At 49.0% G+C, this 26,165-nt stretch overlaps 1 protein-coding gene across 3 annotated transcripts in view; it reads left to right on the plus strand.

The window, feature by feature from the left end:
• The window catches only part of LOC133340501 (A disintegrin and metalloproteinase with thrombospondin motifs 18-like), a 119,540-nt gene that overhangs the window by 42,982 nt on the left and 50,393 nt on the right, over window positions 1-26,165 (plus strand). For all 3 annotated transcript variants that reach the window (XR_009754906.1, XM_061548802.1, XM_061548803.1), the window contains 2 exons: window positions 17,400-17,559; window positions 19,248-19,353. Coding sequence is in view for 2 of the 3 variants with exons in the window: in XM_061548802.1 (XP_061404786.1) it covers window positions 17,400-17,559; window positions 19,248-19,353 (266 nt within the window). In the remaining variant the exon portion in view is untranslated. The remainder of the gene's footprint in view (window positions 1-17,399; window positions 17,560-19,247; window positions 19,354-26,165) is intronic.

The following is a 26,165-nucleotide window of genomic DNA, read 5'->3' on the forward strand; positions in this document are numbered from 1 at the left end:
CCCTGAGAGATTTTTCAGGAGCCGCCACTGGTGCAGTGCATGAACATGGAGAGACATAGCCAGGAAGACATAGCCACACCACCAGATATTCTTGGTTATTTCGGTAAAGTCACTTCTACGTGACTTTACCGAAAGAACCAAGAATATGAATCCCTGTGGTCACAAAAGCTTTAAATCGAAAAATTACACCACCAGATGTCCACTTCTGGCATTAGTAGATTCTCACTGACAGACCATTCAGCTTAATGGGAAAGTCGTGATCTATTATTTTTATACCTACGTAACTTTACCGAAAGACCCAAAGAGTATAGATTAATGGGGGTTGCTGATCTGAGTGTGCATATGTGTGTGCAGCGGTTAGTGCGCTGTGCTATGAACCTGAGGACCCGAGTTCGAATCCCGCTCACGGCCAACACCAGTGACGAATATCTGAACCGGTCCTGGGCCTCCCCTTGGTCGACTCGGTCTCAAATGGGTTACCTGGTGCGGTGTGCAGTCAACATCGCCACTGGGGACGATCAGGCATGGTGCTGGCCACCCACCCCCTCGTGTGCCGTGCTGGCCTTCATAGTTGCTCGCTAACAGCACTTGCCCCTACAGCCTGCCATGGCTTCACGGGGGAGGGATGGGGGAGCGGGGTGTTTGTCTTGTGTGCGCTTGTGCTATTTATATGTAAGAATGACGACTATGCGTCGGTCAAGAGCGTACGCTGTTGGTGCACAGCTGAACCTTATTGAAGCAATTTTCTGGTTGCTTGTCTTAACCATTACATTACCCGTCGATGGCTGCAGCTTTAGCACGCGTGACTCAATTTTCTAGAGAGCGCACTCACTCACGCACGCACGCACACACGCACCCATTCACTGCTGGCAACATCTGCATCGTTAATTGGGCAGAGAATTGAATTCACCCTCGGAATGTGAATCCGGCGCATGTGACTGATCGCTGCACAGTATGCCTGCAGCATCGTATTTTGAAAGGTTGCAATTTCTTTGTGTTCAGCACCGTTGCTTTCAGGATTACGTTATATATATACATATGTTCAAATAATCTGAAAAGGATTTATGCTGGACAGCTCCACTGAGATCCGACGTAAATTGATGATCTGATATCGATTTAAAAAAAAGTAAATTCATCGGAGTGTATATTTTAATATTTGATTTGTGATTTGACCAGTGTAACATAAATCATGAATCATCATCAGTCTTGATCAATCCACTGCTGGATGAAGGCTTTCCCAAGCGGTCACCATCTCTAAGTATCCTGCGATGTGATACTCCACCGAGGAGTGATACACAGAATCAACATCAGAATAATCAGAATTTAGATTTTGAACACGGGCTGAGTACTAAGATTTCCTCGGGCGTTCTTGGGCGAATAAAAACAAACAATAATAGTATCTTATTGGTTCTTTCGGTAAAGTCACGTAGAAGGGAAGTAATACAATAATAAAAATAAAACATAATAAAATATGTTATGTTTTTTATTTTTTTTATTTTCATTTTATTTTATTACTTCCCTTCTACGTGACTTTACCGAAATAACCAAAGAGTATGAATCCTTGCAGTCACAAACGCTTCAAATCTGGAAAGTGACATGAGTTTGATTCCCAACCAGAGCTAACATCCGTGTTGAGAGATATCTGAGCAGGTCCTGGGGCTGCCCTCCTTCACGAACCTGCAGTGACCAGTGTGGTGAAATATGGTGAAACAACCTCCCATGACTGACATTGCATCAGGAGGCCTTCACCCAGACGAATATTGACGACACCGATTATAGCGCGATTAGCTCCGTACGGCGCGAAAGAAGTTCAGCATACACATAAAGGGCTATAGATATCCAGCCTTGTTCACGTTGGTAAAAAATTAAAATAAAAATTAATAAAAGTAAAATACAAAAATAGAATAAAAATTACGACGTTTCAGAGGCAACACAAGCTTCTGTCTTCAGGTGGAACCGTCACAGCACGACTGCTGCATCAAGTGCTGTGACGGTTCCACCTGAAGACGGAAGCTTGTGTTGCCTCTGAAACGTCGTGATTTTTATTTTATTTTTATTTAAATTTTTTAAATTTTAATTTTTTACCTACGTGACTTTACCGAAAAAACCTAAGAATATCTATCTCTGTTAGTTGAGTTTGCATTACAGTCAACACGGAGGACCCACAGCATTACCGAGACACTTGCGAAAGCAGATGCGAGTTGCTACGAGGAGTCTTTTTGGCCGGGGGGGGGGGGGGAGGTGGCGGGTCCGACTCCACTCCCACACATGTTTCACATTAACTCTTCCCCATCAGCTGTCGTCCCCGTCGCAGTTTTGGAAGGGTACGGCAACACAACTGTCGCTCGCAAATCCCCCCCCCCAAAAAAACAGTTTGGGCCGTCTCGATCACAGGCCGGTGGGAGGGCTCGCCTGTTGCGTGGGGTTCCCGGCAGTGCTGTTAATTAGGAGATTCCACCGTGTGGTCCTGGGTCGCCGACGCTCGAACGACGCAGCGTCCTTCATGACGGGCAGTCTCCCATTGTTGTTGTTTTATTTCTTCTTCCTCCTTCAGCAGAGCACGCAAGGACGCTTCTCCGCATCGCTTTAATGTGCGAGGCTCCCATGATGCTGCCCCGTACCCGGGGGGGAGGGGGTGGGGGAGCAGCAATCTTCCAAATTTTACCGATGGCTTTTTCGCACAAAAAAATCCAGTGTGGTCAAACAGCAGTCTCTGTTTTTTTTATTTTCCCTTCAAAGGATTCGTTTTCCAAACCACCCCCACTCCCCGGAGAGGAATGTTTCCTTGAAAGACTTTTTATTATTATTTAAAAAGCAGAGGAAAGAGAGAATGAATTAAACGTGGTGAAGGTAAAAAAAAAAAGACAAATAAATAAATGTAAAAAAACCGACGTTTATTTAGTTTGAAAATTGATATTTTCCTTTTTGGTGCTTAATATAGTAACGGCGGTGTGATTTGCCCATTAAAATCTGCGGCAGGAAAGTGTAGCAGGCCCCCTCTGTGGGTTGTCCTTTCGTATGGGGCTTGGGTTTGGCCGCAAAACCTGCTGTGGGACTCCTGTGCCTCCTTCTACTTTAGGAGGGCTCCATGTGGGTGATTGAAGCAAGCCAAAACAAAGATAATTAAATAACGCGATCTTACTTATTCCCCGAAATGGGATCTGTGGAATAGTCTAAGCGCTTATTGAACTTGCCCTTGACTGCCACTAATTAAACCTCCCCCCAACCCACCACCCACCCAAAGCCTTAAGTCACTTTGCAGCAAAAAAGAAACAGCTCATAGCTTTAGGAAATTGTTGCGCATTACTTGCAGCTGATTATTTAAGCGGTTTGGGTCACACAAAGGTACAATCTCTTTGCTGCTGATTTATTAAAGCAAGCCTTTGTAAAACTTAGCGGTGCAATCAAAATTTTGACGGCATTATGTCACTTGGAATAGGGTGCTTGTAGTGGACGTGATGGTGTTTATATTGCCCTAAAGAAGTGCTTTCCCCGGGACAGCGTGACCCCATATTTAATCAGAGCTAAACACTTTTGGTAATTAACGACGCTTGTCTATTTCTGCAAACTCCGGTTTACAAATCGGCTTCGTTTTCGTCCGCAGTTTCAGAGTCAGCTCCTCCCCGTTCGTCTTGCGGTCTGATGATAATAATAATAAGCGCAACTTCGTTTCACCTATTTGCTTTGGCATTTCGTGGTGTGGTCTAGTTTCATGGGTGACATGATACAGAGCTAAGCCAAGCAGGGTTTTCCCGAGAAATATAAGGACCTATTGGCAAGGTAGGCTCAACCCACGAGACATTTTCTCAGCTGTTGGCAATGCGCATTGTAACCGTAACGTGCAGAGTCAAAAACTAAACTACATTTGAGATCGCATGACATGTATATTTTAAGACATCCCGGATTATAATCAACTGCAAGTGTAATAGTTTCAAATGTCGTCTTGTTTGTGTCTTAAGTAAAGGGTATATATACAATGTCCGTTGTGAAGCTGCACAGAAATTCAAGGGTGTTTTTAATTGAAAGACTAATGGAACGTGTAATTGCATGTCAACAAAGTAATTCTGACTCTGTGAGTTTTTAGACGTAAACACCTCTAAAATGTATTATCTTCTCGGTGCAGCAATAACCATTAACATAAAGACGTTTGCACTCTTTTTTTGTCCACTTCAAAGCCAATTTATTATTCACGCTATGCTCAAGCGTGCTGTGGCTATGAACAAAATGTGCAACTGTGACATGGAATTTGGACATCAGTGTAGGCTTGGGGCACTGACTCACAATTCCTGCGAAATAGGATGAAGCATACTCTTTGGTTCATTCGGTAAAGTCACGTGGGTATAAAATAAAACACTTTTTTACAAATAAAAAAAATGTTATTAAAATGTTTCAAGAATAAAAAAATACATTAAATCACGACGTTTCGGAAGCAACACAAGCTTCCGTCATCAGGTGGGAGAACCACAGCAAGAAATAAAATTACTGTAGTGGACGTAATCCAGCACTTTGGACGTGGGGTTGGCGATTCATGCAAATTGACACTGTGTGGTTACAAACACACAAATAAAAAAACATCTCTTCTCTTCAATTAATAATGATGCGGCGTTCATTTGCGAAGAGCAGCCCTGAGCCTCTGGTGGAAATTCCACATTCATATGGCAGGAACATATTTCACATATGTAATGACCCCTGTTGGCTTCCCACGAAGTGGTACTAATTTAATTGACCCTGGAAGGGAAGAAAGGGTTTTGAATCACACCTCGTCCTTGGATTTGAACTCACGCAGCCTTTTGATTGTGCCACAAAACCCGATGGATAAAAAATGGACGTGATTATATCTTACAATGCACCCACACAATGATTTTGTATACATTGCTCGTTCGCATTAAACAGGGCTTCATCTTGTATACGGAGTGCTAATGCCAACAACATTTGTAAACCCAGCAGCCTCGTTCAACAAGCCTGACTCTGCTGACGAGACCCATAAGCTTGAAACTAGTCCAGAGTTTGCTTACTCGAGCCTACTTAAACAAATTCTTCCGGATAACATTGGTAGGAAAGCCAATTGGCCAATGGACCAAAATACAGATTTGTTTTCTCATATAACGAAAAAACTGTTTCGCTTGTACGTGATTTTACTCGAAATGTTCCACAGCAACGCACATTGAGTTTACTATGCTGGATCAGAGCGCACATCCACTGGCACTGTGGAAATTCAGCAGCCTCTTCACAAAGGTTAAACTGTGGAGCGAGGGGGTGTTCACTTAATTCCTGATTTGAGCGATTTTCAAGGATTGTGTTTTTCACATTGCCTATTATTTTTCCCTTGCTGATGCAGCTGCTTTTGTATTCCCCCCCTCCTCTGTTGCGCGCGCCTGCGTGTGCATGAGCGTGTGTGTGTTTGCGTGTGCATGAGCGTGTGTGCGTGTGTTTGCACGTGAGCATGAGTGTGTGTGTGTGTGCGCGTGCATGAGCGTTCGTGTGTTTGTGTGCACGTGAGCTTGCGTGTGTGCGTGTGTTTGCACGTGAGCATGCGTGTGTTTGCACGTGAGCATGAGTGTGTGTGTGCGCGTGCATGAGCGTGTGTGTGTTTGCGTGTGCATGGGCGTGTGTGCGTTTGTGTGCACGTGCGCTTGCGTGTGTGCGTGTGTTTGCGCGTTAGCATGAGTGTGTGTGTGTGCGCGTGCATGAGCGTGCGTGTGATGTGTTTGCGCGTGTGAGCGTGCGGGCGCATGCGCTTGTTTGTATGTGCGTGTGATTGGTGCGTGTGCGCGCCAGGCACTCTGGTGACTTTGCGTGCATGCACATGCGCAAAAACATGTCCAAATGTCAAATATCTTTAATTTCGAAATTCCCAGAATTGCTATATTTTGGGGCTAAAATATTACAGGTTTCTCTCGCAAGGGCCCTTTTTCCTGACCATCGCTTGGAGAATAACGCCGGCATAATACCGCCGTGACCTCGGCTTTCATTTCCCCCCCCTTCTTTTCTAAAACCGTGATTAATTTCACAGCCAACCCAAGTGGCCTGAGGAACGTCACTTTCATTGGTTATGCTTCTGTGAAACCAACGGCTTGTTTAAAATACGATCAAAGCCCCCAACGGGTGTTGAGTACCGACCATTGAGCAGCGCTCTCTTTGATGGGCACAGCGGTCGTTTGATCAGATGCAGATGTAGGGGTGTTAAAGAGAGGGCCCGTTATGCATGGCAGCCTATGGAAAACAAACACAGTGGGCGGGGCTACGTAAGTGCACGAGGAGGTGCCCTCTACGACGTCCGAGCCAGACACCCTGGGGGGGGGCTGGTTCGAACGTTATGATCCCCCGGGGCCCCACCCCTCAGGGAGGGGTTGGGTATAAAAGGGGATGTTCAAAGGGCTCGAGTCAGTTATGTTTAAGCTAAGGGAAGAAGACTGAAGACGTCTTAGATAGAGCCCTGGACTCCCCTAGTTCGATGTCCTTTTCAGGGCCGGACAGGACTGAGCCAGCGGCGTGGTCCCGAAAGCCAGAGCCGGTGCTCTTGTAAGAGCTGGTCTGGAACTCCGGGTACCGGGCCCGACTTACCAGTGTCGGGCCAGTTAGCCTCCCCTAGCCCATTAGTGGAGGATTCGGGGCTAGGACAGAGTTAGCTAGGGGTGTATCCCGAGTTATACGGGTGAGGGGGCCGATACCCCCTCGAGTGTGTATATGCCCACTGTCGTATTGTGAAATAAATATACGTGTGCCTCAACCTCGGCGTCAAGCGTCTTCACCGGTACTTCAACTGGTGTCAGAAGTAATTCGAACATGGACACGCGGAAAACAGCGCGGGCCAAAGTACCGCAGGAGGAAGACACTGCCGAGATCGTCGAGCCCGAGACGGCTCCACAAGACAAGGTGCAGCCGGGGCCTGACGCCTCCTTACCGGGGCATCGAAATGAAGAGGGGCCGCAGCCAGACGCGTTACGGCTGGCTCACGGGAGGCTGGCGGAGCTGCTGTATGCCGCTGCCGCCACGCTGGAGACCATCACGCGACTAGGGGCCGGTGATCCAACACGGGGCGAGGCGAGCCAACGACCAGGGCGCCTTCCCGCCATTTCGGAGCAGTCCGAATTTGAAATTCCCGCCATCGACGCTACAGCTGTTCGGGGCGTGGCCAGCCTAGACATCCGCTCCGACATCGCCGTCGCTGAAGCTGCAACGTCATCACAAGCGCGACAGGCGATCCCATCGGCCGTTCGCACCGACGCACAGCCGAGTGGTGGTGACATCAGCCTGCGGGAGTCCACAACGACCGCTGCGCTTCATCAGAGACTGCCCCCGCTGAAGGAGTTCATCGGCGCGGAGGGGGACTGGGCCGGTTTTCGCCGACGTTTCCTCGCCCATCAGGAGATGGCGAAATGGTCCGATGAGGAGGCTCTCTGCGCGCTGCCGGCGCTCCTCGACGGCGACGCGCTCGCCGCCTGCACATCGGCGCCGAGAGAGAAGCGGTCTACGTTACCGATGGCACTACAGCTGCTGGGCGGGGTCTATGGACCATCGGCTGAATGCCGACAGCAATTTTACGACCGCAAGCGGGGTGAGAAGGAGTCGCCCCTAGCATATCGGACGAGCCTCCTGGCGATGGCTAAGTCGGCCTTCCCTCGTATGGACGACGACGGCGTGGACGCGATGGTCACGGAGAAGATCCTCCTCCTGGCAGACGACCTTGACATCGCGGTCGTCGCCCGGGAGGACGAGGAGATGACATCGCTCCAGGCGGCGCGGCTCCTCCACGCCAACCTCCTGTCACTGCGGCGGAAAGCCAGCAGGGCATCGGCGGGGCGTGCGGTGGCTGCAGCCACCATTCCGACGGAGGAGCTCTACGCCGTCGACCACCGACCGCAACAGGCGACAGGAGCACGGTCGGGCCGGGACGGGCCGGGCCGTTTCAACCATCCGTCTCCTCCAACGGCGCTCCCGCGGTGTTTCAACTGCGGCGTCCGGGGCCACGTCGCCTCGGGGTGCTGCGCTCCTCGACAGCGCGGGACGACACCTCAACGGGACGACGGGCCTCATCACAAGCTCCACTATCATAACCCGGCGAGTCGCGGCACCCCACATGGTTGGCCCACGCACACACCCGTCACGCACTCAAACACCGCAACGAGAGGGGGGCCGATATCGCGCACCATCGCACCATCACGCACCACCCCGGGTACTCATATCGAACCCGGCCAGTGGTCCGTGCTGGCCAATCGTGTGGTAGCCGCATCGTCGGGGTCGTCGGCCGTTGTGGGGCACATCGACGGGGTTGAAGTGCGCATCCTGGTCGATACGGGAGCATCGGCGACCATTATTTCGGAGTTGATTTACAATATTCTCCCTGTCCGGAGTCGTCCTTTGATGCCTGTTAACGTACCATTCTATGCGGCTAACGGGGGCTCACTTGGCATCATCGGACAAATTCGTGCCCAAATTTGTATTGGGGATATTAAATTGTCTGGGCCGATTTTTGTTTCCTCCTCGCTGGCGGTTCCGTGCCTGCTGGGGACGGACTTCCTGGCCAAAATGCCGATTAGGATATTGATCGACCAGGGATGTATTGAGCTCCCGTCGGGCAGACGCATGGCGTTTCTGCCATCGCCTGTTACGACTCGGATGGCGTTCGCGACGGTGCCGGCATTCGTAGAGAGAACGGTGCGCGTACCTCCGGGGGCGCAAATGTTGATTCCCTTGAAACTTCGGCGGCCCTTCGCTAAGGGTGTTGGGGCCCAAGGGGTTCTGCTGGGGCCGTCTAGGGCCGGGGTTAGTGGACCTCATTTACTTCCGGCCCAGACCATAGTAAGAGGGGACGGTGAACCCTTCATCGCGGTCCTCAATGTGGGCTCGCAGACGGTGGTGGTCCCACAGGGGACCGTGCTTGCTCACGCAACGCCGGTGCCATGTGAGGAACCCGTCGCAAATCACGTCAGCGTTGTCCCTGCGCCGCGACCGCATTCGGACAGCGATGAAGGGTGGCTCGAGGCGCTTTGTGCGGGATCGACGGACCTGTCAGATTCAGAGCGTCAACAACTTAAAACACTACTGCGGGAATTTTCCGACGTTTTTAGTCGGAATAAATACGATTTGGGTTGTACTCACCTGCTGCGTCACCATATTGACACGGGTGACAGCGCGCCAATTCGCCAAAATCCGTTTCGGTTGAGTCCTGCCGAAAAGGACCATGTCAAATCGGCTGTTGATGACATGTTGGCCGCCGACATCATTTCTCCTTCCACCAGCCCTTGGGGAGCGCCGATCGTCCTGGTTAAAAAGCAGGACGGTTCGTTGCGGTTTTGCGTTGATTTCCGGCGTCTTAACAAAATTTCGGTTGCCGACGCATACCCGCTCCCTCGGATGGATGAATCGCTGGACGCCCTGGCGGGAGCGCGATTCTTTTCCACACTGGATTTACTTTCGGGATTTTGGCAGCTTCCTCTGGACGATGATTCAAAGCCTAAAACTGCTTTCCGTACACCGCATGGCCTGTTCCAATTCAACCGGTTGCCGATGGGCTTACACTCAGCGCCGGCAACTTTCCAGCGTTTGATGGAATTGGTTTTGGCTGGATTGCAATGGGAGTCGTGCCTCATTTATTTGGATGACGTTATCGTCTTTAGTAAAACTTTTGACGAACATCTCCAGAGGTTGCGGGCGGTTTTCCTAAAGATGCGGGCTGCTAATTTGAAATTCAAGCCCCAAAAATGCCATTTGTTGCGCGATTCGGTGCGTTATTTGGGGCACATCGTGGGACGCTCAGGTATTGCTACCGATCCCGCCAAAACGCAGTGTGTCAGCTCCTGGCCGACTCCCACCTCGGTGGGAGAGGTCAGGAGTTTCATTGGGTTCGCGTCGTATTACCGACGGTTCGTCGCTGATTTTGCGACAATTGCAAAACCCCTGCACGCTTTAACATCTAAAGGGGTTCGGTTCCACTGGGGTCAAGAGGAGGAGGCTGCTTTCTGCTCCCTTCGGGACGCCCTGGTAAAAGCCCCTCCCTTGATTTACCCAGATTTTTCTAAGCCCTTTTTGCTCGACACCGATGCAAGCAACACGGGTATTGGGGGTGTGCTTTCCCAGGTGGTTGATGGCGTGGAACGGGTGGTCGCGTACGGTTGTCGGGTGTTGTCTCCTGCGGAGCAAAGATATTGTGTCACCCGTAGGGAACTGTTGGCAATTGTCTATTTCATCCAACAGTATCGCCCATATCTGTACGGTCGGCATTTCACCGCCCGCACAGATCATGCGGCACTACAGTATGCCCTGCGAGTTCAACAACCATCGGGACAGTTGTCTCGATGGTTGGAGGTTCTCCAGGACTTTGATTTTGAAACCACCTACCGTAAGGGCGTTCGCCATACGAATGCGGACGCTCTGTCGCGCATGCCAACCACCTCCGAATGTGCATGCCTCCTGGGGTCGGGACGTTGCAGGCCTTCAGGGGACGCATCGGTTCCGATCTTGGCAGCCACCGACGACGACGAACCATTGGTTACTAATTCGATCGAACAACAGGGAAGAGATTCCCTGTTGGGGTTGCCCGTCACTGAATGGGGGCGCCTCCAAATGGAGGATACCTCCTTCCTCGGGTGGCGTCGTCGCGTCGGGGGTGCTGGGCGTGTGAAGGGTGATTCGGATGCATGGGAAATGGTGCAAGGTCTGCTGATGCATTGGGACGGCAAATCCCAGCGACATCGGCTGGTGGTCCCTTCTGGGTTGCGAGGCAAGGTGGTGTGGGCCGCGCATGAGCGCCTATTACACCTGGGGACCCAAAAGACTCTTGCACTGCTACAACTTGATTTTTTTTGGCCTGGCATGACGAGGGATGTTGGGGATCTATTGGGATCATGCCCTCGGTGTGCGCAACGGAAACCGCCGGCGCGGGAGTCTAACCCGCCCTTGCAATCGATCAAAGTGTCCAGAATAAATGAGCTTGTCGCGCTGGACATTTTGGGCCCATTTCCCGCCACCCCCAGGGGCAATAGGTATTTGTTGACTGGTGTCGAGTATTTGACACGCTGGCCTATGGCCTGGCCCCTGGCCAACCAGTCGGCAGCAGCCATCGTGGAGGCCTTTGTTCAGGGATACGTCCTGGACAAAGGTGCTCCGGAGCGGCTGCTGACCGACCAGGGCAGAAATTTTTCCGGTAAATTACTCAAACAAGTCTGTGACCTCCTAGGCACGAAGAAAATTCGTACCTCCCCGTATCACCCGCAAACTGACGGGATGGTCGAGCGCCTGCATCGCACCATTACGTCAATGATGTCACAGCAGGTCTCGGACTCACAGACTGACTGGGACCTGCATATTCAAGGGGTCTTGGCGGCATACTGGATGGCACCCCATGCAGCTACGGGATTTTCCCCCTTTTACCTCATGTACGGTCGCGAACCCGACCCGCCTGTTCGCGCCCAGCTGCAGATCCCCGAGCCGCAAGGGAAAACTAAATTGGCTGACCACGTCAAATTTAATCTGGCCAAATTAACAGAGGCGCGGGATGCTGCAATGCTAAACTCGGACCTCCGTCAAAAGGCGAATGAGCGCCTCAGGCTGGGTCGGGCGCACATGATACAGTGGAAGCCGGGGGACAAGGCATGGCTGCACTGTCCCCAAGTGCCACTGGCTACCTCCTCTAAGCTGGTGCGGCCGTGGCGGGGCCCTGTGGAGGTGGTCGAAGTTTTGCGACCACAGTGCGTGCGCATTAAATGGGGGAAGCGGCGATGGTTCGTGCACCCCTCTAGGTTAAAACCCTTCGTTGCGGTACACAAACCCACTTCACACATGCGTGGCCAAACGTGTGGGGGGTCGACCGACTCATTGGGTCCGTCTCCGTCGTTCTCACCTAATGCCTTGCCGGCCGTGCCACCTCCAGGTGCATCAGGACTGACGGGCTCACGCCCGACCACCCCTCCTGGGGATACCGACGGTCGCGCGGCATCGGATGAGGACTCACTCCGGGACGGACAATTGCCACCTGACGGTCCGCCACCCGGGGTTACCCCGTGTGAGGGGCCCGCTGCAAGGACGCGCGCAAAAATGCGCAGACTGTTATGAGGCCGGAAGATGTGTACATAGGTTGTGTTCATCGTGTGTTGTGTGGGTGGTGTGTTCCCTGCCCATTGAATGTACATATGTTGGGTTCATTGTGTGTTGTGTGGGTGGTGTGTTCCCTGCCCATTGAAATGTACATACGTTGGGTTCACCTGGTGTTGTGTGTATGGTGGGTTCCCTGCAAATTGTATATAGGTTGTTTTTTTTACGGAATTCGTATTTATTCAAGGGGGGGTGCGTCGGGTTGTTTTCTCTTCTTGCTGTTGCATTTTGTTGTGTTCTTGTTGCTGTTCTTGTTATTGTTGAAAAATAGTGAGGCACACGCGCGGTCAAGGTGTAAATGCACTTTTATTGTCATTTTTGTATGTTGGCAGCCGGGACGGCTGCAAGCTATGCGGGGGGGGGGGGGGGGGGGGGTGATGTAGGGGTGTTAAAGAGAGGGCCCGTTATGCATGGCAGCCTATGGAAAACAAACACAGTGGGCGGGGCTACGTAAGTGCACGAGGAGGTGCCCTCTACGACGTCCGAGCCAGACACCCTGGGGGGGGGCTGGTTCGAACGTTATGATCCCCCGGGGCCCCACCCCTCAGGGAGGGGTTGGGTATAAAAGGGGATGTTCAAAGGGCTCGAGTCAGTTATGTTTAAGCTAAGGGAAGAAGACTGAAGACGTCTTAGATAGAGCCCTGGACTCCCCTAGTTCGATGTCCTTTTCAGGGCCGGACAGGACTGAGCCAGCGGCGTGGTCCCGAAAGCCAGAGCCGGTGCTCTTGTAAGAGCTGGTCTGGAACTCCGGGTACCGGGCCCGACTTACCAGTGTCGGGCCAGTTAGCCTCCCCTAGCCCATTAGTGGAGGATTCGGGGCTAGGACAGAGTTAGCTAGGGGTGTATCCCGAGTTATACGGGTGAGGGGGCCGATACCCCCTCGAGTGTGTATATGCCCACTGTCGTATTGTGAAATAAATATACGTGTGCCTCAACCTCGGCGTCAAGCGTCTTCACCGGTACTTCACAGACACGAGTCTATGAATCTGCTCATAAGTGCAAGCATTAGGTTTCCATCGAGGAATTGGTTGACTCGATCTTGGCAGAATTAGCTAATAAAGTTATAGTGTCAAGCGTTGGGTTTGTGGATTTTTTTTTTGGGATATGGCGAAGCTGCGAGCAGTCATTATCAAAAGTATTCATCTGCAGTGTTTTTACCGCGTTCAGAATGTAGAGCTGTGTTGATTCCTCAGTGTAAGTGCGGGGTGGTTCGATGGAAGGTGCGCTGCGTGCTGCTTGTGACCTTACACTTAGCAGGCGACACACTCGAATAAAGCGATGCCGACAATATCTCAATGATTGCTACTTCAGTTTGTTCCATTCCAATATCGCCACCATTGTGGCAATGTTGGGTTCAACAACTTGACTAACAATTGGAGGGGTTGTAAGTTCGAATTCCTATCAGGGGCAGTGGCGGCTCCTGCAAAATCTCTCAGGGGGGGCAAATGTCTGGATGATTGATAAGGATAAGGTCCACCCATGCAATGAATAAATTAACAGCTTAAGCATGTAAAGGCAACTTCACTTCTTTAATATTAATGAAAAATAAAGTGACTCTTACAATACATCTTGTTTGTTTATATACTCACTATTAAAACAAACCACTCAAGTTTATTTTATTAAAGATTCCACTAGGTAGCGATAAATTATATTGTTGGATGAAACGTGCTTATGTAGGATGACGTTAGCACGTATGATGACGTAAGCACGTTAGGGCTCGCCCTCCCGGAAGCCATAGAGAATGCATGGGAGCGCCCCCGTTCGAAAAAAAACATCTTTGAATGTAAGTCTATGGGGCCACTCGGGGCGATTCTCAGCCGGAGTGAAATCGCCCCAAAAGAGGCGGTACTCCACAAAACGTGACATGACGCTGATTGGACTATATCTAGAGGCTGACAGTGACGGCTAGCGTGACTGTGGTTGAATGACATTGGTGGTGCGTCGCCCAATCGCCCTAATGAAGAAACCGCCCCTGATCAGGGGTGAGACTTTGCCCATCATGTCAATGATCAGTGGTCGATGAAATAAGTACCATTCTATCGACAGTGATATATTAGCCCGCAAAGTAGGAATGTGGAATTTCCTCCTCTGGCTCAAAGTAACAGAGTTTAACTCGACCACTGTGCTCGTTTGAGCTGGCAGACAAGTTGGAACAGATTGACAGCTACGTGAAGCAGTGGTGGTAGAATATAAGCACGTTAACACAAGCTAGACGAAAGGTAGCATTCGCCAGCGGTTAAGTCAAGCATTTTACATTGTTATTATTTACATACGTAACATGTCATAAAATGGGTCTCAAATCCCTTTTTCAGGTAGGTCGTGCCTGGGAAAATGTGTAAATTCCTTGCGTGAATAATTTCACATGCAGGAGGAAACTGGAATACCCGGAGAATAGCCGACGGGGATGTGGGAATAACGCCACTGAATTCATACGCATTGTCTAGCACCTCTGCTCAGTCTTCAGCTCTAAACCTTCATCGCTTTGAAATAACTCTACACAATGAAGGAATCCCGGGAATTCTCGACAATAAATACCGAGGCAGTGTGTGGTCTTGCGTACGTAAAGGCCACATGTGCAATGCGGTACAGGAAGTCAAAATGGATTTAAGAGTAAGAAGGAAAATAGAACGTGCCAGTGCCACACTCAATCAACCGAGACTTTGTGTGCTGACGGAGCGATATGCTTACGTCCGCAAGGGGTTGGCGTGCAGAGAATTATATTAATCCCTGGAGACGCAGAGCGGCTTTCACGGTTCGGGTGAACGGCGAACACCTGATTCGCCGTGTGTCGCAGTGGGTGTCGCGGTGCTACCGTGGAAGGCAACAAAAAGAAAACGTTTCGAAAACAAAACGGCCTCATCATTCGCGTCGTTGGCGTCGCAGAGTGCGCCCTCACACTCGAGGGAAGTCGTGTTGAACGCAACCGTTGAATCTAGATTTGAAGTTTTCGTGACTGCAGGGATCCATACTCTTTGGTTCTTTCGGTAAAGTCACGTAGGTATAAAAAATGAAATAAAATTTATCACGACGTTTCGGGCGCAACACAAGCGCCCGTCATCAGGTGGTACAACCACAGCAATTGCGTATCATCTCATAGAGTCATCCCTGGCATGTTTCTTGCTGTGGTTGTCCCACCTGATGACCTGATGACGGACGCTTGTGCTGCGCCCGAAACGTCGTGATAAAATTTATTTCATTTTTTTATACCTACGTGACTTTACCGAAAGAACCAAAGAGTATGCAACCGTTGGTCTTTACGTAAACCGGCCGTCGCGTTCGTGGAAGTCGGCAGACGGCTGCCTGACACGCGATCGTGGAGTTTCCACCACTTTCTCGTGTGGAAATTAGCACCCCCCCCCACCCACCCCCCCCCTATCATTTGCGTGAACGGAGACGCACGTTTTGATTTCACTTGAATTGCACAGAACCACAGTGTCGCATATCCGACCCTCACAAATTACCCGCCCTGACCAATTGACCGCCCACGCCTGATGCAGTACGGTGGGGTGACGGCCATTTTCCAAAGATCAATGGCGGAGGCAGGATTTTCAGGTAGGGGGGGGGGGCAACCCCTCCAGCAATGCAAAATTATAGGAGTTGTTAGTGAGTAAGGACTTGTCCCTTGCTTTTAATTCGACACGTGTGCGGCGATGGCGTGGTCATTGATCGAGGGTCGAATTCGAACCGTGTGTGATCGGCATCGCGCTCGCTAAAGGTGAATGCCTTCAGGGAAGTCGTGTGCTGTATACGCAACTGCGCACAATTCTGTGAGTCACTTATAACTGCTTTGCCGTTACTTATTGGCAATTATGGACTCAGACTATTGTCCTATCATCTCATAGAGTCCCTGGCACGTAATAATATGCTACACAGTGGCAGTGGGGGTCGCAAAATGCCGATGTATTACTAATAAACCCGAATGATCCAATCGAAATTAAGGATTTCGATCGAATCATTGGGGGGGCACATGTCACCCCCCCCCCCCCCCCCCAGTGCCAAAGTTGTTCCGGTATCTGACATTTTCACATTTCCGCCGATACCACGGTCCGCGCCGTAGTCACATGCGATCTGTCACATTGGCCATCAATGCAGGCAAGTGAAACAAGCGCGTTCGGGGTTTGTCGATCTATATACAAACAAGCAAAAAAATAATCAGTTGTCGAATGAAATGTCTCAGGAGGGGCCCAAGGGGATTTTATTCCAGATCCCTTCAATGGTGGGTCTGTTTTTTGTATATCCTGGTCCCCCCCTGAGTTTTGTGTAAAGAGGGACCGGTTGACCGAACGAAGTGTAACCACTATTCTCATATTTTTTCTGACAATGCTTTCTTCTGTGCAATAATTAGTGATCGTGCGGAGAATGTCAAAGCCTGTCACACACACACACGCACACACACACGCACGCACACACACACACACGCGGGCGCTCACAAGAGAGACGCCGGTTTCACCCCGCGATGTGAGCCGAGGGTTGTGGCTCGACACCGCGTTCGCTCGGGGCAATTGGCGCAGCATTTGCCCGCCCACCCCCCTCGAGCAGCCCCAGCCACCTTCAAATGACAGTTAACGGAAGAGTAAAACGATTCCATGTGTGCCTGCAAACACACACACATGCATGTATGTATGCGACCGTCTCTGAGGATAAATAGGGGGGGGGGGGGGGGGGGTGGTTGCTTTCTCCATGCGTTTGGACGCACGTGCGCGTGTGTGGTGGTGGTGGTGGCAAAGTGGTTCACGTACTGCGCTACGAACCCGGTGACCTGCCGTGACTCAGTGGTGAGGGATTATCAGAACTGGTCCCGGGCCTTCCCCCCGGGCCGACGACTTAAGCCTTAAACGAGAACCTGATGCCGCGTGTAAACATCGGCACTGGGGAGACAAAGGCGGCCGGGCGTAGTGCTGTCCCTCCCCTCCCACCCCGCTCGTGTGCCGTGCCAATTTCTTGCCCAACCGATATACTTCATCCCACCTAGAATCGTGAATAAAGCAACCCCAACCAGCACAGACCGTTTGCTCGACCACAGATTTCAAATTCATAACATTGCACGCAAGTCCATGAAACTTAGGGGGACATTCACCCCACCCCCCCGCCCCCCCCCCGATTTCACCATCAACACGATCAGCACTTCCACCGCACCTCCGATTAGCACGGTTGGCTACGTACGGCGCAAAAGAAATTCAACGTACATATGTACGTGCCAGCCTTTATGGGCGCTCACAAACATCACTCGACCTCCCCAACAGTTCATCACAAAACTATCTGGGGGGGGGGGTTGTTGTTGTTGTTGTTTGTTTGTTTGGTTTCAGCCGGGCCTCGTGATCTCCCACCACGCCGACCAGACACTCAGCAGCTTCTGCCAGTGGCAGGCCGGTGTATCGGGCCGCAACGGTGCCCGTCACGACCACGCCATCCTCCTCACCGGCTTGGACATCTGCTCCTGGCAAAACAAGCCGTGCGACACCCTCGGTACCACCACCACCGCTCTGACCTTCGCATTCCGCCTTTTTGCTTGCCACGGCAGCCGTCATCCTCTTAGTGGCCATAGAGGTCTCGGCAGGGACGGTCGTGGCTCTATGCACGCCAGTAATCCACCCGCTGGAGGAAAGGGTTGGTGGGGGGGGGGTCTCGCAGATGTTGCGGAAAACTCCCTTCCTGTCGAGGTGGTGCCACACACCGGCTCGCCGGCAGACGGCGGCACAGCAACACGCGGACTCCACCTGTTGCATCTGCACTGGGAAGTTGTTGCTCCCGCTCACCCGTGAGTTATCCCCCTCTCGCGTGTGACCGCTCAGCGATGGGCCGACAACGCCTTGACACGTAGAGGACCGCAGAGCTGGGTGGGTGCTTGGGCGCAGGCTTGCCGCGTGGCCGCTGACTTTGGTGGGATCCTTGGGCCTCTTTGAGTCGCTCTCGCCCTTCTGGAGGGAGCGACGACTCTGCGGCACATTGCAAGTTGAGGTCATTTATTATAATTGCAGATCTGTCAACCTCTTTCCGACTTGTACCTGCTCCTCGGCTTCCTGCACTTTGTTGTAGCACCCTCTTGGCTTGGAGACTATTCTTGAAAACTCATGTTTCGCTAGGGGGGGGGGGGGGGGGTCGGGGATTAAACCAAGAGCCCCTGGTGCATTGAAATGCTTCCGATGCATAAGGTGTTTAAAGGATACAACACTGAGGCATCACCCAACATCACACACTGGGAGAACTCACCTGCTGCAGCATGAGAGAATCGCTATTGTTATGCCGGGACGTGGGGCATTCATGAGTGCAAGACTTGAACTAAGTGGTCGTGCGTTTGTGTGCGTGTGTGCGCACATGTGTGTGTGTGCGTGTGTGTGCACATGCGTGTGTGTGTGTATGGGGAGCGATGGCGCAACGGTTAGCGCGCTGTGCTACACTGGTGTTGACCGCTCACGGTCAACACCAGTGACGATTATCTGAACCGGTCCTGGGCCTCCCCTAGGTCGACTCAGCCTTAAATGAGTACCCCGTGCGATGTGTAAACATCGCCACTGGGGAGACAAAGGCGGCCGGGCGTGGTGGTGGCCACCCACCCCCTCGTGAGCCGTGCTGGCCTTCATAGTTGCTCACTAACTACACTAGCCCCAACAGTCTGTTCAGGCGATACGGGAGATGTTTGTCGTTGTATGTGTACGGGGAGTGGTAGTGTCGTGGTTAGCATACTGTGCTACAAACCCAGTGACCATGAATTGGTTTCCCGCTCGGTGCCAATAACGGTGATGAATATCTGAACCAGTCGTGGTGATCCCCCCTAGATTGACTCAGCCTTAAATGAGTAGCTCGTGCAGTGTGTACGCATCAGCACCGGGGAGACAAAGGCGGCCGGGCGTGGTGCTGGCCACCCACCCCCTCGTGAGCCGTGCTGGCCTTCATAGGTGCTCGCTAACAGCACTTGCCCTCAACAGTCTGTTAAGGCTATACGGGGGATCTTTGTCTTTGTCAACCCACGATACCTGGGTCTGTCCCGTGACCTCCTGCCAGCAAAGCCTTTGACGCTCCATTGTGGCTTCCAAGTGCCTTTAGCCTGACACGAGCTTGGTGATAATTTCACCGTCACCTAGTGACAAATGGCGACTGTTGTTATTGTTGGTCGTGTTGTGTGCTGTGTGTGCGCGTGTTTTCTCACCGTGCAGGCTTTGCGCCCATCAGCGGGATGTGCAGTAAGTACCGCAGCTGCACGGTGAATGAAGACTCTGGACTGGGAGTCGCCTTCACTATCGCTCATGAGTCAGGACACAAGTGAGTACGAACATATATATATATAAGCACACACACACATGCACAAAACAAAATAAAGATCTTTCGATTTAAAGCTTCTTTCGTGACTGCAGGAATTCATCTTCTTGGTTCTTTCGGTAAAGTCACGTAGAATGGAAATAATAAAATAATAAAAATAAAACATAATAAAATAAAATTCTCACGACGTTTCTGCTTCTTCAGCTGAGGCCGGCTGCTTGTGTTGTGGCCGAAACGTCGTGAGAATTTTATTTTAATATGTTTTATTTTTATTATTTTATTATTTCCCTTCTACGTGACTTTACCGAAAGAATAATTCTCACGACGTTTCGGCCACAACGCAAGCAGCCGTCCTCAGGTGAAGAACAGGTCTGTCAGAAAGACAGCGTCTGAATGAACACCACTAGGCTTGAAAGCGTATATTTAAACTGGGTTGGAGGGGGAAGAGCGCCTTGACAAAGGAATTTGCATATCAAGAGGAATTTAGCATATTTATGGGAAATGCAGGTATGTGATTAGTACTACTTATGCCCGTGCATTATGCAGGATTAGCAGCATCAAAGGGAGGGGATATGGGAAATAAATATCCCCTGTAAAGTCATACAACTTTTGTCATACGTGCTGTTAGCGAGCACCTTTGGTGGCCGCAAGTGGCAGGCGTGGCGAGAACAATGCCTGCCCACCTTTGTCTCCCCAGTGTTCATGTTGGCACACTGTGTCAGGTACTCATTTAAGGCCGAGTCGACCTAGGGGAGGACCAGGACTGATTCAGATAAAACTTAATCACTTATAGAGTGTGAACCCCCTCCAGCAAACTTGCATTCAAGACAAAGATCTAACCATGTCGCCTATGCAGGTTGTTGGAGCAAGTGCTGTTAGCGAGCACCTATGAAGGCCAGCACTGTGTACTCATTCAAACCTGAGTCGATTCGTGCACAGCATTATAATCGCATCTACAAAGGCAATTGAAGGTATGCAGGATGTATCTGTCGCTATATTCAAAAGTGTGTTACACAACAGATTTAGACCACGAGTAAACTCAACAATTGGCATCAATTTTTATATTGGAATATTGTCGTTGAAGGCCTGGCACCACACTCGCTGCTTCTGTGCCATTATGCACAAGCACATGCACCACATTCACACTCAGTCGTGTGCAGTAGGCTATGTTTAATTGCTGATTAGCATGGTTGGCTGCGTACAGTACGAAATAAGTTCAACATACATACACTCGAAGCGAGGAAACGTTTAATCGATCAACTTGTTATTCCATGTGCGTGTACATATGCCTTCCACGTTACCACATTTGTTTATCAGCTTTTATTAACTTAACAGATGAGGTTTCTGCAGCAAGTATTGTGATTCATGGTCGAGTTTTGGATTGGGATACATGGGCACATGGTCTAACCCAAAAATAAACTATGAATCAAGCTTGTGTTGGTTTTAAATTAAATTGCCTCTGGTACATTGCTTGGTTATTTTAAAATAAATGGCTTGTAATAAGTCGAAGTGTTGTTCATTCATATGAATTATGTTTTACGTAAAGCCCTCCGATACGCCTTTATTGATGCGACGTGCACTCTCTATTTTGAATACGTAAAAAAAAGTATTGATTTATAGTTTTATACACAGCGACCTCTGACTCATCTAAATTCCACCGCTTCTCATCAGTCAGACGTGTCCTCGTAAGACAACGAGACTGTAGAGCCAAATGTCACCCCGTCCACGCACAGCATAGGGCGAAGAGATGAACTCCTGAGTAGTCGGTAAAGCTTCATCACTGCCTTCGTGTGCTGAACCAGTGATCGCACTTGAAAGCTGGCTCGTCCAGGACGCTCTTAGTTTTATTATAAAGTAGCCGTGCGCCGCCCGCTCATTCCTACCCTACACTAATCGTGTGCACATCAACAACGTAGCGAAAGAAAAAAAAAACAACTCAACGGATTCCTTCAACAACACTGTGGCCTTAACAGGAAGAAAAAAAAAAGTTGCAGTGTGCAACGTCTTGGGCAATGGGGGGTCCCTTCTTCATAGCACGTAAATGAACAATGTCAACGTCAACAATATAAACGTCAACAATGTCAACGCCTCGGAGGCGCATTGCTGCTTCCGAAGCAGATACGCCTCATAAACGCGCCCGCGCGTGCGTGCGTGCGTCTGTGCCGCCGATGAACAGCAATCCTTTGCCATCACGACGGCGTTGTCCATAGAGCATGACTAAAGTGTTTACGTACACGCTTGCGCTGCGCGGTCCGCACACGGACATTATATGCATTTCATTTGAGACCACCCCAGTCGCGGCCTCGTCACACGCGGGTGCTTGCCCACGTGAAAATTAACTTGGCCGGTTGAGGATTCTGTGAAAATAAACTCGGTACGGGTCTTTAGGCTCTTCCCCACGGCCTTCAAAAACCAATAACTCCACTTACGCGAACCGAGGCTTTCAACGCGGGCTTTCAATGCAGTCGTAGCATGGGGTTGTGTTAACAGCGCCGGTCGGACTGCGTCACAAAGAAGGATGGGGGGGAGAGGCGGTAAGCAATGAAAAATGAGGGCGACCCTTCCTGAGCGATACGTAGCAAAGAGGTGGGCAGACTCAGAGTTGGCATTAAGCCCTTGAGATATTGTCTGTAGCCTGGATGGGTTTTCGCTTATCCAAGGAAGACGATGTAAGCATTCCGACTTGCTTGTTTAGGAAAAACCTTCAATATTCTTGGTTCTTTCGGTGAAGTCACGTAGATAAAAAATAAAAATAGTAAAATTAAATTAAAATTAAAAATAAAAGCAAAAAACCCACGACGTTTCGATCGCAACACAAGCGGACTTCATCATGCGTCTGATGAAGACCGCTTGTGTTGCGATCGAAACGTCGTGGTTTTTTTTGCTTTTATTTTATTACTTTTGTTTTCTATTTACGTGACTTTACCGAAAGAACCAAAAATATAAATTCCTGCAGTCACGGAAGTTCAAGTCAAAACCTTCAATGTTTGAGCTTGGTGGTGATGGTGGCAAAGTTTGGCCAGGTGGCACTTTGGTTCGAATGCTTCATTTACAAACAGAAGCTTGTGAGCTCAAGTTGCTGATTGTGGTTTACTCTGCACATCATCAGTGCTAATTGTATGGTTAGACTGGCACCACCCCTGGGTATATGGAATTTCCAATACTGGCTTAGCACTGCCACCATTTAGGAGTATCGTTAAATTATCATACGATCATGGTAACACGTTGATGATACATTAAAGGGTTGTGAGAGGGACCTCTGATTTGTAAGCCGGGGTAGATGTTTTTGTGCGTGTGTTGGGGTCTGGGTAGACTTCATCAAAGGTCCTCTCCTTGATACCAGAAATGGAAAATTTATAACCCCTTTCACTTATTTTTCCATTCCGGCACAACATAGTATTTCTGTGCGTTTAAGAATGTGCTTGTTTATTCATAAAATATCGTAAATTATTAAGGATAGGAGTATAGTGGGAAATGTAGAGACATCAGACGTTAAATATTTGTTTAAATCTCCAAAATATAGCCTCTCTGAAGTATCCCAACAACGAGCAGTTCATAAATTCAGTTTAAGTAATAATTCACGCATCCATTTGGGTGGCAGGCAGGGTGGTACAGTGGTAACGCTTATGGATTTGGTTGTATGCTTTTTGTGAAGAGAATGAACGTAAATTAACCCTTAGGAAAATTGTACATTTGGAGATCACTGCTATGGGTGTACATGTTTTTCCCTATTCTTAGGTTTTTTCGGTAAAGTCACGTAGGTAAAAAATTAAAATTAATAAAAGTAAAATAAAAATAAAATAAAAATCACGACGTTTCGGAGGCAACACAAGTCTCCGTCATCAGGTGGGACCGTCACAGCTAAATTTGCTGTATCAAATCTAGCTGTGACAGTCCCACCTGATGACGGAGACTTGTGTTGCTTGTGTTACCTCCGAAACGTCGTGATTTTTATTTTATTTTTATTTTACTTTTATTAATTTAAATTTAATTTTTTTACCTACGTGACTTTACCGAAAAAAACCTAAGAACATGAATCCTTGCAGTCACGAAAGCTTCAAATCTAGAATTAATGTATTCCCCTCCCTATCCCACTTGCATCGTGATGGTGCTCTCAGTGTCTTGTCATGAGATGCAGACATTTAATTCTGAACTCTCACAGTAAGCAGTACACTACCTTGTGTCATAGAGCAGCCGAAGAAGATGGCATGGGACGATTACTTCTGAAGCCTATTAAATATCCCTCTTTAACCATACACATTAGGTGTGCCCTGCAAAGTGCATTTGCCAAAAATGTCAATGAAATGATATGTATTTCATTCTCAGAACGGAAATAATATTAAGTGGAAAAACAACATTCAATATCGTGAATTTTTGTGTGTATGCCGTCTTTGGTGACTGGGGTGAGATCATCACCTCGATGCACTCATGAGCCCAGATATATCACAGGCGGATGTCTGGATTTGAACCCAGAATCTCCAGTGGTGCTTGCTGAGAAGTGCTCTGACATGACATTCGCCTTCTGCACTAAAAACCCAGCCATCTCCAATGTGCTTTACATTTCTTTTCTGTTTTTTATTCGGAACATTTGCTCGTAATTAAACACGCACGGAGACAAATGCACCATTGTTGCGTGTATGGTCAGAATACTGAGTCAACTTCTTTCAAAATCGTACCTAAAAACTGCAGATGGGACAGACGTAAACCTCTTAAAAGCCATTCTTGAAGGCGAACAGCTAGTGGGGCATATTCCTGTTAAATGTTCTCATCATCAACAACACGATGTCAAAGCAAATGATGTTTTGTCAGTATCTCAAAGGCTCAACGGGGAAGGATAGTGTTCAGCATTCTTTTTTAAACGAGATTTAATGTTTTTTGGCAAACAAATTCCTAATAGTACATTCTGCATTAAAACTGATTGTTACTCACTACTATTAAGACTGGGTTACACATGCAGCATAAATAATGTGGCAATAATTTCTTCCCACTTTTTAAAACAATTATTTATTTAAAAAACTTTTATTTAGCTTGCTGACACGTGAATTAGGAAAATTAGATCATGAGATTACGTTTCATTTTGAAGTGTCAGGAATATATTTTTGCCAAGCATAACATGCGTGTGGGGGGGGGGGGGGAGCGGTGTTTGTCAGTTCCAAAAGTTGGTAGCCTGTGCAGCCCACGTGTGCGTGTGTGCGCACATGGGGAGTAGTGGCATAGCGGTTAGCACGCGGTGCTGCAAACCCAGTGACCTAATTTCGACTCTTGGCGATTGAAATGTAAGTCGTGAGTGGGATCTGAGCCACGCCTCATCCCCTTCGTGGGCCATGCTACCCTTCGTAGGTGCTCGATAACAGCACTTTCCCCAACAACCTATATGCGGATATTTGTGCATTGGTATATGGCAGGGGTGTTATGGTTAAGGCATTAAAGCTACAATTCTGGCTGCCCAAGTCCGATTAATGACTGCGCAGTGACAATTGGTATTTGAAACCAGTATCTCGTTCATTTACTTATTAAATGTTTGTCGATTATATATTTTAAAAATAATTTACGTGTTTAGAACCTGTTGAAATAAAATGATCATGTTCAAGGATAACCAGGGTAAAAACAAACCAAAAAATTTACAGCAGAAACATTTTTTTATTATATAAAAATAAAACAAACATTGGAACAATCCTACAACTAGGAGGCAAAATAGAGTCAATGAAATGCTAAAGGTGGATCACGGAATAACTTTTCATAACACAGGATTCTGGCAAAAGTCAGTTCGGAGAAACATTAAACAAATAACTTTACCCAGAGGATGTAGGCATTCGAAGAATACTTGAAAAACGAGATTTAGGCTGTTCAAGTAATGAACAACTTTTGAAAACCCACCGAGATGATATGTATATTGTAAATGTAACACACACACACTTGATATCGTTCGACTGTTGACTGGCGTCCAATGTGAAAGGTAGTTTAAAAAAGTTTGATACTGGCTCTTGAAACGTGGCATAGACATTTCGGGGTATATTTTAACACGTGAGCGCTTCTCTTCGGAGGGAGCTACCTGTGGTGGTGAAGCATGAAAGCTGGTGCCTTGTGAGTCCCTGTTGATCGTGTAAATACGAGCGTGCAACCATGACCCCACCACTACCGCATTACGTGCTGCACTCACCTTCAAATATACATCCTCAATTGGGATTGCACACAGCCGCAATTCTTTCCCACCTCCTGCAAGACCCAATGCTCGCCTTGCCGGCCAGGAGCTGAGTCGCCCTGCGCTGCAAAGACACAGCTGCCATTGGGGGGGAGGGGTCTCCTTCCAGAGTATTTGAGATGAGATGTGTTCATATTCTTAGGTTTTTTCGGTAAAGTCACGTAGGTAAAAAATTGAAATTAATAAAAGTAAAATAAAATAAAAAAATCACGACGTTTCGGAGGCGACACAAACTTCCGTCTTCAGGTGCAACCGTCACAGCACGATAGCTGTATCAATATAGCTGTATCACACTATCGATAGCTGTATCACACTTGATACAGGTATCGTGCTGTGACGGTCCCACCTGAAGACGGAAGCTTGTGTTGCCTCCGAAACGTCGTGATTTTTATTTTATTTTTATTTTACTTTTATTAATTACATTTTTTTACCTACGTGACTTTACCAAAAAAACCTAAGAATATGAATCCTTGCAGTCACGAAAGCTTCAAATCTAGAATGAGATGTGTTGTCACGTTGTCAGTTGAGTATTGCGTGCGCAGCACTCTGGGATGCCCCGGGAATGAAGTGCGCTCTTTGAAAAGCATCTCATTATTTTTCTTGGTTCTTTCGG

This window comes from Lethenteron reissneri, chromosome 9 (assembly GCF_015708825.2).
Source record: "Lethenteron reissneri isolate LAM-NWPU_2019-01 chromosome 9, ASM1570882v1, whole genome shotgun sequence".
In the NCBI taxonomy this organism is placed as follows: Eukaryota; Metazoa; Chordata; class Hyperoartia; order Petromyzontiformes; family Petromyzontidae; genus Lethenteron; species Lethenteron reissneri.